General features: G+C 44.8%; 1 protein-coding gene across 1 annotated transcript in view; it reads right to left on the reverse strand.

Moving 5' to 3' along the window:
- The window catches only part of LOC121559727 (zinc finger protein 516-like), a 61,489-nt gene that overhangs the window by 22,103 nt on the left and 23,721 nt on the right, over positions 1 to 15,665 (reverse strand). Inside the window, exon 2 of the mRNA XM_045219170.1 lies at positions 1,511 to 3,828. Within this exon, the coding sequence (XP_045075105.1) occupies positions 1,511 to 3,278 (1,768 nt within the window). The 5' untranslated portion in view covers positions 3,279 to 3,828. The remainder of the gene's footprint in view (positions 1 to 1,510; positions 3,829 to 15,665) is intronic.

Below are 15,665 nucleotides of genomic sequence, written 5' to 3' on the forward strand. Positions count from 1 at the left end.
TAATATTCTTAATGTTCTCATACATAGGCTACTGCACATAACATCCTAAGGGATATCATAAGTAAGATCCATTCTCTGCATACTAACTGAATAAATAAATGTTTCTGTTTGAGGATTTAGCACATGTATGACAAAACAGGAAGTTCACAACAGACATGAAAAAGGTTTTCTTTTTTTCTTGTGTGTGACACTCTGTTGACAAAAAAAGCAACAAGTGCTATTTTCTTTCTTTAGTCTAGTGAAGCTCTATGGTTGTGTGTTCTAATGCTATTTCTCTATTTCTCTCTGCTCAATTTTCAAACACTCTCATGTTGAAAGCTGAGCGGGAGAAAAAAGACAGATTTTTCACAGTGAAGAAATAAAAAAAGGAGAGCAAAAACATATTCACACAGATAAAAGGGGGGGTTTCCTGGGACAGGAAAAGCTGAAATAGCACACTGCTCGAGCCAGAAGAAAAGCTACTTCTATTTCTGACATTCTAAACCGCCAGGGAAGAGAGTGAAAGAGTAAGCTCTGATTCTTAACTGTGTATGAAAACATGATAAAAACAAGAGACATGATTTTCAACAAGTTAGTGCTAACACTGACACCCACTCGAATACCTGTCTGCACCCTACTGAAGAACAAAACATACATACCAGGCAATCTTGAATCATAAATCAAGATTTTTTTTACAGTGTTTATTGCTCAAAGGGGTGAAGAAATTATAGGCATTCCAAAAATTCCAACTCCATTGTAATGCCACTTTCAAAGCATAAGCTTTCATCAAACCACCCATTGACTTTTAATCTTGGTCTGCTTTTGTCACCAGTCTTGTTGTTTTCAACAGTGGCTTGAACCCAAATGAGAATATAATGACCTGACATGATACAGTATATCTTGTTGTTTATGTAAAGCATACTCAAAAACAGATCCAGAGCAGTTCCAACTATCGCCACAGGGTGGCTCATGTCCCCAATCCATATGAGGGCTGAGTTGACGAGATGGATTCACAATGATAGGGATCTCACCAACAGATGTTTGCTAGTGAGAGACCATCAAGATCAGGGGCCTTGAAAGGGCTTGAAAAGGAATGAGCTCCTACAGCATGCTTAACATAGTCCTTCACATTGAAGCTTATCTCTTGGCTTTTATCATTCTAAATCTGCATACAAAAATCTGCCCTTTGAGGACAGAGCTAAATAACTTGCTGTTGTCAGAGAATGGTTTGTTTACATTTCCTCTCAGATATTGCCCAATTCCCCCCTCACTAGTCCAACTAAGTTCACACGAGAGAGGGCTTATATTAGGGTAAGGAATTTGGAGGAGTCCCTGGTCAGTTCACTTTGTCAGTTAAATTCCGAGCCCAACTCGTAATTGTTATCATCAATTCAGATTCATAATCACAATAATTGAATTACTGTTGAGTTTGCTGTTGTTTGACAGAAACCTTTTAATTACTTAAATAACAGTCAAGGTGTATTCACTAACCTGCCAGTGGGCCTGCGTTGGCGGTGCCCATCTCAGGGGCATCCTCTCCTAGGGTGGAGGCTGGTGGTGAGTTCCCGTAGCCCTGGGGTGCTGGGCCTGCTGGGGGAGCCAGATTCGGGGTCACTGGTGGATCCCCAGCGGTCCCCTCCTTGCCCAGCCCTGTTGTCCCCTCCAGACCCGGAACCCCTGCCCCCGTCTCGCCTCTGGTGGACTCGCTGGTGCACAATCATCTGGTGGCGGCTGCGGAACACCTTTCCGCACTCGAAGCACTCGGTGGACTTGGACTGGCTCTGCTGGGAGGAGGAGGAACGTCTGCCCTGGCGGGAGGAGGGACGGTACTCTGAGTCGCTCAGGCTCTCGGGGGTGCGCTCTCCGGGGGAGGTGTGCTGGCTACTACCCCCTCCCCCGCTGGCGCTGCTGTGTCTCCCTGAGCGTCTCTCCCTCTCCTGGCCCTCCAAGATGTAGCGGCTGCTCTCCTTCTCGTACACCACGGTCCCTCCAGCCAGTGCCTCATCCCCTTCTCCGGCTGCCGTAGCCTTTATACTGTATGACTCCACAGGGTCCAGAACCCTGCCCCGCGTGGCCAGCTGCCATGCCTGGTAGCTACACACTGGGTCCAGCTCGGGGATTCTCTGGCCCAAGTAACTCTTCTCTTCCTGGGGCTTTTCTTCGGCAGCTGGCCGGAGGCTGAGGTAGTCCAGGAGGCACCTCTTGGCACCGGGAAAGTCCCCGTCATTGCTAGGTCGTCTCTGGCCCTGTGTCGGCTGCTTAACCTGGCTGTGGACCTTCTCGTGGGCCCTCAGGCTCTCTCGGTCATGGAACAGGTTGCCACACTTGGAGCAAACCTGGTAAAGGCTTGTGGAGGTCACATTGGTCTCTGGGTCTTGGGCCACGTCGTTGATGGTGGCCACGGGCTCTTGGGAGTCTGCCTTGGGTTTCCCCCGGCCAGAGGCCTTGGAGCCATTGTGGGTCTTCATGTGGCTCTTGAGGAACCAGGCTTCCCTGAAGCGGCGGCCACACACCCGACAACAGTGCTCAAGGAGGCCTGCGTGTTTCTTCATGTGGGACTTAAGGAACCAGGCCTGTGTGAACACCTGGCCACACGTCTCACAGGGGAAGGCCCCATCAGTGACCTGAGTCCCTGCTTCTCCCTCCATTGCCACTGCCTCTTGACTCACTGGGGTAGTCTCGTCCTCCATGTCGGCTGTGATGTGGACCTTCTCGATGTGACTGAGGAGTTGGTCCTCGCGCTGGGTCTGGTACCCGCACAGACGGCAGCAATATGGCCGCTGCTCAGAGCTCGACTTCTCCCTTTTGACGCTCCTCACCGCCGTCTTCCCTATACCCTCTTCTGTGTTAGCGTCTCCGTTGACAACCCTGTTACAGGCCGAGCTGCACTTCGTCGGACTGGTTCCACCATCCAGGCCCTCGGACACACCCACTTCACCTGACCCCTCCTCTTCCTCCTCTGGCCCCTCCTCCTCCTCGGGGTGGTGGCTAGTGAGCGTGCGCAGCTTGTGGCTGCGGATGTGGACCTTGAGGTTGCCCTTCTGGGAGGCGCGGTGGTCGCAGTAGGGGCACTTGTAGGGGCGTGCACCTGTGTGGCGCCGCATGTGTTGCGACAGAGAGCTCTGGAAGGGGAAGCTGCGGCCACAAACGTTGCAGTCGTAGGCCGAGGCCTTGTCCTCTTCCCCTTCTTCTCCATCTCCTCCATGGCTGGCCTTGCCTCCCTCCTCCCCCAACTCCAGCCCTCCCGCCTGGGTCTCCATGGCCTCCACTCCTCCTCCTCCGCTCTCTCTGGGGTTCATGGTGCTACGCCTCCCACTCCCACTCCCTGCCTGCCTGCGCTAGCTCGCTAACAGTGGATCTATCTGCAGTAGCTCATCTAGCTCTGGCGTTCTCCGTCTGTATCAGCCGATCCCAATGCTATCTGTCTGTGCGCATCCACTGCCAACTGTAAGGTTGCATCCAGTGCTATTTACGCCGTGTTCATCTAACGCTCTTTTCTTAGTGAATCCAATGCCATCTATCTGTCTTCATCCATGCACTGACAGTCAGTGAAACCAACACTGTCGATGTCTCTGTACCTGCTATATGGCCCTTTGTAAAATAGCTTACACAGCACTATCTGGAATCGTACATCTCTGGGTACCTTACACTGTGTCAGACAGAATCAGTCATGGTATATGACAACACATGAACAACCTGTCTGTGGCTGTGTATAGTCAGACACTGTTACTCCGCGTCTCCTCTCCTGTTCAGTTCACTGGCAGGCTTTTCTTTGGCTTTATATTTCAGCAGCTTCCAGGTTGCATCACTTTCTGTGAGCTCTCTGCACAGCCTGTGCAGGTCCTCACCCTGAGAGAGAGGGAGAGAGAGAAGAGAGAGAGATCAAATAAAATCTAGTACTCACTAATTCTGATGACTGTTTCTAAATGTATTTTATGTCTTATTGAATTGTTCAACATGGTTATTTGGCAATACAGAAAGAGCGAGAGAGAGACAGAGAGGAGAGAGACAGAGACAGAACAAAGAGACAGCGTTAGCATAGCCAAAGCATGCCACTTCACCTACAGTGATCCGTTACACATTTGCATATTCATATCTCCAGGTATGTGTCAGAGCATGCAGCATGTGTGTACATTTCTATGTAAGTAAGCACTTCAGTGTGTGTATGGGGTGATATCATATCAAAGTCTATTGAAATGTTAGACAGAGAGAGCCACTGTGTATGATTGTGTATGAGCTGTGCATGGCGCTGCCACTGACACCACTCCGGCTGAGTCGACACTTTGCAAACAATTGCACCGGAGAGCAGCGTTCATTCACATCAGCAAGATCAGCACCAGCAGCCTGAGCCTAGCCACCATATTCCCCACACCCGCTTCAACTGACACTATCACATGGCAGGGATCTTAAGCACACAACAGGAAGTGGCTCTTTTTATTCTTCCAGAGTAAAGAGAGAGAGAGAGAGAGAGAGAGAGAGAGAGAGAGAGAGAGAGAGAGAGAGAGAGAGAGAGAGAGAGAGAGAGAGAGAGAGAGAGAGAGAGAGAGAGAGAGAGAGAGAGAGAGAGAGAGAGAGAGAGAGAGAGAGAGAGAGAGAGAGAGAGAGAGAATTTATGAGTTGCTTTACACTATCTCATGTCTCAATCTCACTGTTGCAAGTTCCACAATTCTGAATGTGGGCTCAACAAAAGCCCAATTGAAGTGCAGGACACATACCAACAAAGGGCAAAGGCGCCAACTAATGTGAATTTTTTACCTCGAAAAGCCCCTTGCTGTATTCAGATTAATTTCTATTTGAGAAGATACCAGAAGAGAAGGAATAATAAATATATAGAAAGGGAGAGTACTGAGTTGGGAGTTATGAGGAAGGATGATTGACAGCATGATTACAGGTTATTACATCATCCACAGCTCATAGCTCACCAGGCTGAGTGACTGACTATCGTTATAAGTGGATAATTGATCATAATCATAAGAGGATGAAGGTGGGAAATGAGGGGCTATCAAAACACACACACGTGCGCACACACACATGCGCACATACACACACACACACACACACACTGCCATCACAGTGAGTAAATGGTGTTGCTTTCACATGGGGAGAGTATAGCGCTACATGTCAGTTTAACTGTGCCTATGTAAGTTACCACAAAGTTGTTCTAATCTGCTGTACATGGACATCATATGGATTGAGCAATATGTCAACAGCAAGTCAGGCATGAATGCAATATGTATTGTGAACGCCGTGTCTACATTTGTGGGAGCATGACACTGCCTATGAGAGAAGCCCATTGTATTGTATCAGAGAGAGAGAACATCTCAGACGTAAGATTTCAATGGTCCACATATAATCTAAAGCTGCTTAAAGTTAAAACCGGTTGAACACTTTGGTTTCACCTCTAATCCACATCCTCCCCAAAAAATAAGCGCTAGTGGTGCTGTTCCCAAAGGTGCTGAACACAATATGCTTCATTGAGAATTACTGAACGATTCAATGTCTGAATGCCAGCCACAACCTAAATGCTTAACACTCACTGTTAAATAAGTGAGACAGTACAGGTGCATCAAAGTACTCTACCCTGCACCTTAAGAGACTGTTCCCAATGTACATAGAGTCACTTTAATAATGTTTACATACTGTTTTTGCTCACTTTATACTGTATGTATATACTGTATTCTAGTCATGGCTTATCCTATATAACTACTGCTGTACACAACTTTTCTATTCATATACAGTCCATACTGTCTATACACACCATTTATATATACTGAGTGTATAAAACATTAGGAACACCTTCCTAATAATGAGTTGCACCCCCTTTTGCCCTCAGAACAGCCTCAATTCGTCAGGGCATGGACACTACAAGGTGTCGAAAGCGTTCCACAGGGATGCTGGCCCATGTTGACTCCAATGCTTCCCACAGTTGTATCAAGTTGGCTGGATGTCCTTTGGGTGGTGGACCATTCTTGATACACGGCAGCGTTGCATTTCTAGACACACTCAAACCGGTGCGCCTGGCACCTACTACCATACCCCGTTCAAAGGCACTTCAATATTTTGACTTGCCCATTCACCCTCTGAATGGCACAATTGTCTCAATTGTCTCAAGGCTTAACAATGCTTCTTTAACTTGTCTCCTCCTCTTCATCTACACTGATTGAAGTGGATTTTAAAGGTGACATACATAAGGAATCATAGCTTTCACCTGGTCAGTCTATGTCATGGAAAGATCAGGTGTTCCTAATGTTTTGTACATTCAGTGTATTACGTACTCTGACATTGCTCGATCTGATATTTTTTAATTTCTTGTTATTAATTTTTTTTAACTTTTTGGATTATGTGTGTATTGTTATTGTATTGCTAGATATTAGTGCATTGTTGGAGCTAGAAACATAAGAATTTCGCTGCACCTGCGATAACATCTACAAATCTGTGTTCGCACCCAATAAACTTTGATTTGATTTGATCAAAGTGAAGTCTAAGACAGAATGATTTTACTGGCAGAGCATTGAGCCTCATAAAGAACAGATATTAGTAATCATACAAAAAACTAAAAGAGACTAAACTTTACTAAATCACCCTTGACACAGAAGACAAACAGCTAAAACAAGCCTTAAGCAAATTACATAAGGGCATTTCCATCGAAAAGGACCCATGTGAAGTTGGAACAAATCAAATTGGGTGTCAAATAAAAGCTAAGATTCTATAGTTTGGGGAAAATAAGGCATAGATACATTTTTATACCATTTTCCATCTTAAAATTAGGCATAAGTAAAGGCTTTGGTTTCTGGATAAACCGGTGGAAAAGGGGTCTTAGAAAAACCAGAAAAAGTCTTAAAAGGTTTCAAAAATACATTAAAACACAATAATGTTGACGTAAAGACCCCTGCCAACTAATATCAACACTCATATTTAGTTTTTGGATAAATTGTTTACCTTCTGTACGTTTACGCAATATTGCCCTGTGCCTTGTAATTCCGTTACCAAAAACACACATATCTTTATGATATTTTCTAATGTATCTCCCTCATGAGTAGGGAGGATAATGAAAGTTCACAGAAGTAACAAGTAAAGGTATATATATTTTGGTTTATGAATTATTAGGTGATTAAAAATCTTAATTCCGTTACCAAATTGGTAACAGAATTACAAAAAAAATCTGTAACGGAATTACTGCAACTGAATTGGCTACAATGGGAAATCATAGTAGTCACAAACCACAGTTGGGTGATCTGCTACTGTCCTCCCTTCCACTGGCACACTGTTATGTTCAGCTGATAACTGTTTTCTTTGTCTTCCTGTTGTCTGGTGGTCAAACCAAGAGTGTTACACTCTGAGTCTGGACAACCACTCCCTTCTCTCTTTCCCTCCCTCTCTCTCAGCCTCTCTCTCACTCTCCAGTTAATGTCACCTCTCCCAGCTCTAACTGACACTTACCATGCGCCACCCTCTCTTTCTGTTTACTGTAACCAGCATCCTCACCCACTGAGCACCGACCGACACCGGACGTCCACAGACATTGAAAAGTAGTTGAAATTTGGTCAGTCCATGCTGGCCTTGATGTTAACGTCCACAGACAGACCGAACTGGACCAAATCTGAACCTATAATAGATGTATGTTTGGATGGCAGAGTACAGTACATTACAGTACAGTACAGTACAGTGAGTAGAGCACAGTAGAGTACAGTTCATTGCAATACAGTAGCACCGTACAGTATAGTACAGTAAAGAAAATTATAGTACAGTACAGTATCTTTTTTTTACTGTACTGAACTATTCTCTACTATAATGTACTGAACTCTCCTGTACTGTACTGAACTCTACCCTACTCTACCCTACGCTACTCTACCCTACTCTACCCTACGCTACTCTACACCCTACTCTACCCTACGCTACTCTACCCTACCCTACTCTACCCTACGCTACTCTACCCTACTCTACCCTCGCGCTCTACCCCTACCCCTACTCTACCCTACGCTACTCTACCCTACCCTACTCTACCCTACGCTACTCTACCCTACCCTACTCTACCCTACGCTACTCTACCCTACTCTACTCTACGCTACTCTACCCTACCCTACCCTACTCTACCCTACGCTACTCTACCCTACCCTACTCTACCCTACGCTACTCTACCCTACCCTACCCTACTCTACCCTACGCTACTCTACCCTACCCTACTCTACCCTACGCTACTCTACCCTACTCTACTCCGCCCTGCCCTGCCCTGCTGTGCTGTATTGTGCTGCACTGTACTCTACAGTGCTCTGCTGTGCTGTGACGTCCAACTTGTGAAACAAGAGGAGAATGACATTCATATCCATAATTATGCCTTTCTGCGTAGTACAGATCATGTAATATCATTACCATAATTATGTTACCAGGTGTAAATCCACTTAATTTACTGTAGTTCATTAACCAATAAAACAATGTTAAACTCAAGGTGCCATGTCATAGCTGACACCCCATTCTTTCCGCAAGACATCTTTGAATCTTAATTGGGAGCAGATATTTAACAGAGCTAGCTTTTGGAAAACGTGGTCGCATAAAAACCTAAGGAGAGATTTTACTGTAACTCCGTTACCAAAGTTCTTCCACTAGTTTTTGTAACATTTTCAGTGGAAATTGTTAAAAGTATTCCTTGTGCATAGAGTAGTATGGTTTGTTCAACTTTGAAATCAATGGTTTTTGTTTGACATCCATTTTAAAGTGGGAAAAAATGGAGTCAAAGAGTAAATACCGTGGAATTGCCCATAAGGAATTCACATTGCTGGAAAGGACTGACAAGTAAACACCTAGATCTGAACAGATCTTCATTCTCCCCCCTTTTTCTTCATTAATATCCTTCCCATCTGTCTCTTACCCACTTAGTCTGAGAGTGGTTACATTTCTCCAGCCTCATCCCTTAGCTGTTTACGAAAGCTGTTTACCAACTGCAGATTGCCCCTTTAATAATTCCTGGTTTTATTTCTTCCTGTTTAAGCGTAAAAAAGAGGATAATGATCTTATTTGTTATTAAATGGGGTTTGCTGATTGGGGAAGTATTCAGCAAGCATTAAGCCTGTCATCCACCAGACGGTCACATGTCCAAATTAAACTGTAATGAGATTAGCCTAGCTAAAGGAGAAACAATGTGCTCCCTCTCAACACAAAGTAAGAAAAAAATGACAAATTGGCTAAGAGTATGTGTGTATGTGTATGTGTGTCTGCTGTGTGTGTGTGTGTCCATTGGGACAATGTTACCATTCATTATTAGGACCTCTGTGATGAGTGTTACGGTAATGCAAAAACTACACCCACCACAAGTTTCTTGTCAAAGACTTGATTTCAACATGTCCACCCCCATTCCCCCCACCCCACTGACCCAAAAAGCTCCTCATATCCTAAGATAAGCCCAACCTTGAATTTACTGCCTTGGCTGTCATGTAGCCCACACCATCTTGCTAGCGTTGATCCCAACCCCTGATGCAGATGCATGGTTTGAGAAGGGCTAAGTCTATTATACTGTAGGTCTATAATAGGGTCTATAAATGTGTCAGATATACCAATGTACTTTTAACATGTCGTACCATGAGTTTAAAACCCAAATAACCCTTCTCAGCTGAGATAAGGGGGCTATGGAAGAGCAAAAACACAATTTCCCCCACAAAATGCTGAACTCAGGCAGCTGAAGGTCTAGCTGCTGTGCGAAACAAGGAAATCCACTCGTATTTTTCCCATCGATCCAGAGCCCTTCAAAGAAAGGGGGCCTATTTCCATCTCAGATCTCAGGAAGATTCTTGGGACATCTGGAGCTGGTCTTGCAGCACATTCGTCTGTGTGTCAGGCAGGGAGAAAGGCAAGGAAGGAGGGCAGGAGGGTGAGGAGAGCGGAGGGCCGTAGCTTTACTCTCATCGCTGTGATGGACGACACTGTCAGCCAGAGGGAGGGCTCTCAATCACAACAAACACCGGGAAGAGAGATGGAGATGCAACACACATCTCCAAAACACAGAGGAGGGGGGTGGAGTGATATGGCCTTTAAAAACACGCTTTCTCGCTCATTCTCACTCACTATATGCTTTATTAAAGCAAATGGCTCAGGGCCATTTCAGTGTGGGGCATCATCAGCCCTGCTGTCTGCTGTAGCCTCAGTGGGACACAGAGCACAGCATTTAAAAGGAACATATATGGATAGAAAATTAAAAGTGGACTGCTTCCTCCCACACACATGCACGCACGACACACGCACACACAGAAATGAAATTGCCAAACAGAGGGGCGCTTTACAGAAGTTATCCACCCAGATCTCTACGAAGTCTACGCACACTGTGAGGTTTTAACACTGCTCCATACAGAGAGAGAGAGAGAGTAAGCTTTGAAAGCGACTAGTACATACTGAGAGCTTCACAGTCATTCACGTGTGCTTTGGGCATTTAGACACAGAGAACTCTTTAAAATCACTCACATCCACACACACACACAGTATAGAGACAGGGGCTCATAAAGTGGACACATTCAGTGCTCAGGGTGGGACAGCAGTGGTGTGGACAGAGCCCCCGTCCCCTCGCCTCTCACTCCATCATCCCCATGCCAGTGGATTCTCAGACCAATCAATAATCCATTATGAACAAACTGTGCTTCGCCTCCCCATTCCCAGCGTGCAGACAAAGAGCCCTGCTGTAAGCCGTGTGATGGAGAGAACCAGAGAACGAGAAGAAGAGAGGGACAAACAACGAGAGGAGGAGGGCTTTAGTCGACCCATGGCATGCCCAGTTTGGAAAAGCATAGGCTACTACTTCTGCATGCAACTTTTTAGACACAGTGGAGTTATGTTATCTAATGACTTTTGTATGTATGTAATGCATGTTAATGTACATGTATGTATGACCAATTGGTGTCGCCTGTAGCATACAAATACAAATCAAATCAATTCTCTGTAGCTTACTTTGTTGTTTAACTCTTCTTGTCATGCTCCCTGTTTATACAGCTGAATGTACTAGCTTCAATGACAATAATGAGGCTTTGCGTTGTAGTGCAGTCCCAGTCCTGCTGTGTGTTTGTGTGCATATGCATGCATTTGTGCATGAGCACTGTGGTGTGTGCGTGGGACAGGCCCGTTTAGTGTTTGGGTGGAGGGCAGCAGAGGAGTCCCAAAGCCCAGCACCCTGTGGACTGGCTGGGCCAAGGTCTGGGTCTGGGACTGTCAAAGCAGGTCACGCTCACAGACAGGGAGACCAGCGGGGGCTCACGGCGTCCATTGTCTCCCCCCACCCCCCCATTCTCCCGCCCCTATACCCATCCCAACCCTACCCCCCACCCAACCCCAGCCACAGCCACAACAGATCCCCACCATGAATGTGTCAGCATAGACAAAACAATGGAGGGATCCTCTCTCTCTCTCTCTCTCTCTCTCGCTGGTTGTCTCCAGACCCTTGATAAGTGGGGTGGGAGGAGGGTGGATGGTGGAAGAGGAGGGGGGGTCCCTCTATTTACGTGAGAAGGGTCTTACAAATGAAAAGCACCCACTGGGTCCCTGCTTGGGTGTATGTAGGAGGGCTGTAGGAGGGAACGGGGGCCAGAGCAGGTGTTTGGGTCAACACTGTCATGTTAGATTTCAGAAAGTGGGCCGTGCTGCTGGGATTACAGCATGGTCAAGGAAAGGAGGGGTTTTCAACAACAAAAAACAGTTGTTCTGGACACTTTGGAATCTGTTTGAGTTGTTCTCACATTTTTCAATTTTGCTTAGTTGAAGGGAATCAATGTCTACTTTGCTCATTGATAAAAAAAATATCCTTAACTCTTTATTCTATGTGCCTTACTGGCAGCATTTTACTAAATTCTTGTAAGAAACCATACCAATTACCAAACAAACCAACTTAAAACAACAGTACACTCTTAGAAAAAAGGGTTCTACATCAAACCCAAAAGGGTTCTACTTGGAACCAAAAAGGGTTATTCAAAGGGTTCTCCTTTAGGCACCTAAAGGAGAACCCTTTGAAGAACCCTTTTTGGTTCCAGGTTGAACCCTTTTGGGTTTGATGTAGAACCCTTTCCACAGAGGCTTCTACATAGAACCAAAAAGGGTTCTACCTGGAACCTAAAAGGGTTATCCTATGGGGACAGCCAAAGAACCCTTTTGGAACCCTTTTTTCTAAAAGTGTAGTGTACTGTATACTTGTTGCCTCTATGTTGGGCTGTCTAATCCAAATGTGAGAAGCATCTGAAAAAAGGGGAAGCACACTAAGGCTGCCCCCTTGGTGAAAAACAGTCCCCCAACTGGCCCTCCCATCTGCAGGGTTAACTCCAGAGGGCCGTGTCTGTGTATGTGCTTCCCTCTCCCTCCCCCCACCATCCCTGTCTGTTTTTCTCACACCACACGTTAACCCCTAGCTGCTCCCACAGGACCGCCCTGTTTGTATAAATCTGAGTGACCTCTTCTACTCATGACAGCATTCCACACAAAGATGCAGAGTTGGCCACCTAACTTAACCAGAGACTAACTACTACTGAGCTAAACCACCCAGAGAGATTGAGAGATACAGCAGCAACGTTATATTGAAAGTAGTGATTAGGGCTGGCACAATTAACATATAACAGTGTAACTGACGGTTATGGATGAAAATGAAAATAAAATGTCATAACTGTAAAAATATAACATTTTTGAGATTACCATTCAAATTTCCAGGGTTAAAGGTTCCAAGTCTGTTCTAAGCATTCTATTTAAATGTATGCTGCTGCATTGTTGGGGGGCATTGCCTAGGCAACTGAAGACTCGTTTGCTACAACACCTTGCTTGTTTTAGCAAGGAGCAACAAAGTTTTATCACCTTAAGAGTCCGCAGAAACTGACTAAATCACATGAACACCCGGCCGTCCCTTCTTCAGTCAGTTGTTAGTTAAAAAACAAACATATATACTGTATATATATACAGTACCAGTCAAAAGTTTGGACACACCTACTCATTCAAGGGTTTTTCTTAATTTTTACTGTTTTCTACATTGTAGAATAATAGTGAAAACATCAAAACTGTGAAATAACACATATGGAATCATGTAGTAACCAAAAAAGTATTAAATTAATAAAAATATATTTTAGATTCTTCAAAGTAGCCACCCCCTTTGACTTGATTACAGCTTTTCACACTCTTGGCATTCTCTCAAACAGCTTCACCTGGAATGCTTTTCTAACAGTCTTGAAGGAGTTCCCACATATTCTGAGCACTTGTTAGCTGCTTTTCCTTCACTCTGCGGTCCGACTCATCCCAAACCATCTCAATTGGGTTGAGGTCGGGTGAATGTGGAGGCCAGGTCTTCTGATGCAGCACTCCATCACTCTCCTTCTTGGTCAAATAGCACTTACACAGCCTGGAGGTGTGTTTTGGGACATTGTCCTGTTTAAAAATAAATTATAGTCCCACTAAGCGCAAACCAGATGGAATGGCGTATTGCTGCAGAATGCTGGTTAATTGTGCCTTGAATTCTAAATAAATCACAGACAGTGTCAACAGCAAAGCACCCCCACACCATTTCACCTCCTCCTCCATGCTTCACGGTGGGAAACACACATGCAGATCATCCATTCACCTACTCTGCGTCTCACAAAGACACGGCAGTTGGAACCAAAAATCTCAAATTTGGACTCCAGACCAAAGGACAGATATCCACCAGTCTAATGTCCATTGCTCGTGTTTCTTGGCCCAAGCAAGTGTCTTCTTCTTATTGGTGTCCTTTAGTAGTGGTTTCTTTGCAGCAATTCGACCTTTAAAGACTAATTTACGCAGTCTCCTCTGAGCAGTTGATGTTGAGAAGTGTCTGTTACTTGAACTCTGTAAAGCATTTATTTGGGCAGCAATTTCTGAGGCTGGTAACTCAAATGAATTTATCCTCTGCAGCAGAGGTAACTCTGGGTCTTCCTTTCCTGTGGCGGTCCTCATGAGAGCCAGTTTCATCATAGCGCTTGATGGTTTTTGGGGCTGCACTTGAAGAAACTTTCAAAGTTCTTGAAATGTTCCATATTGACTGACCTTCATGTCTTCAAGCAATGATAGACGGTCATTTCTTTTTGCTTATTTGAGCTGTTCTTGCCATAATATGGACTTGGTCTTTTTCCAAATAGGGCTATCTTCTGTATACCACCCCTACCTTGTCACAACACAACTGATTGGTTCAAATGCATTAAGAAGGAAAGAAATTCCACAAATTAACTTTTAACAAGGCACACCTGTTAATTGAAATGCATTCCAGGTGACTACCTCATGAAGCTGGTTGAGAGAATGCCAAGAGTGTGCAAAGTTGTCATCAAGGCAATGGGTGGCTACTTTGAAGAATCTCAAATATAAAATATATTTTGATTTGTTTAACACTTTTTTGGTTACTACATGATTCCATATGTGTTATTTCATAGTTTTGATGTCTTCACTATTATTCAACAATGTAGAAAATAGTAAAAATAAAGAAAAACCCTTGAATGAGTAGGTGTGTCCAAACCTATGACTAGTACTGTATATATATGTATTTTTGTGGGAGCAGCTAGGGGTTAGCGAGTGGTGTGGGAAAAACAGACAGGGGTGTTGGGGGGAGGCAGAGGAAAGCACACACACAGACACACACACACACGGCCCTCTGGAGTTAACCCTGCAGATGTGAGGGCCAGTTGGGGGACTGTTTTTCACCATGGGGGCAGCCTTAGTGTGCTTCCCTTCTTTTCAGATGCTTCTCACATTTGGATTAGACAGCCCAACATACAGGCAACAAGTATACACTATTGTTGTTTTAAGTTGATTTGTTTGGTAATTGGTATGCTCCAGCTCCTTCAAGTTGGATGGGTTCCGCTGGTATACAGCAATCTTTAAGTCATACCACAGCTTCTCAATTGGATTGAGGACTGAGCTTTGACTAGGCCATTCCAAGACATTTAAATGTTTCCCCTTAAACCTCTCGAGTGTTGCTTTAGCAGTATGCTTAGGGTCATTGTCCTGCTGGAAGTTGAACCTCCGTCCCAGTCTCAAATCTCTGGAAGACTGAAACAGGTTTCCCTCAAGAATTTGAGGAGTGCACGGCTTAAAGTGGTCCTATGGACAGATACTCCAATCTCCGCTGTGGAGCTTTGCAGCTCCTTCAGGGTTATCTTTGGTCTCTTTGTTGCCTCTCTGATTAATGCCCTCCTTGCCTGGTCCGTGAATTTTGGTGGGCGGCCCTCTCTTGGCAGGTTTGTTGTGGTGCCATATTCTTTCCTGTTTTCAATAATGGATTTAATGGTGCTCCGTGGAATGTTTCAGATATTTTTTTATAACCCAACCCTGATCTGTACTTCTCCACAACTTTGTCCCTGACCTGTTTGGAGAGCTCCTTGGTCTTCATGGTGCCGCTTGCTTGGTGGTGCCCCTTGCTTAGTGGTGTTGCAGACTCTGGGGCCTTTCAGAACAGGTGTATATATACTGAGATCATGTGACAGATCATGTGACACTTAGATTGCACACAGATGGACTTTATTTAACTAATTATATTACTTCTGAAGGTAATTGGTTGCACCAGATCTTATTTAGGGGCTTCATAGCAAAGGGGGTGAATACATATGCACGCAACACTTTTCCATTATTTATTTTGTAGAATTTTTTGAAACAAGTAATTTTGTGTTTGTCCATTACATGAAATCCAAATAGAAATCATTTTAAATTACAGGTTGTAATGCAACAAAATAGGA

Source organism: Coregonus clupeaformis, unplaced genomic scaffold, assembly GCF_020615455.1.
Source record: "Coregonus clupeaformis isolate EN_2021a unplaced genomic scaffold, ASM2061545v1 scaf2116, whole genome shotgun sequence".
NCBI classification, from domain to species: Eukaryota; Metazoa; Chordata; class Actinopteri; order Salmoniformes; family Salmonidae; genus Coregonus; species Coregonus clupeaformis.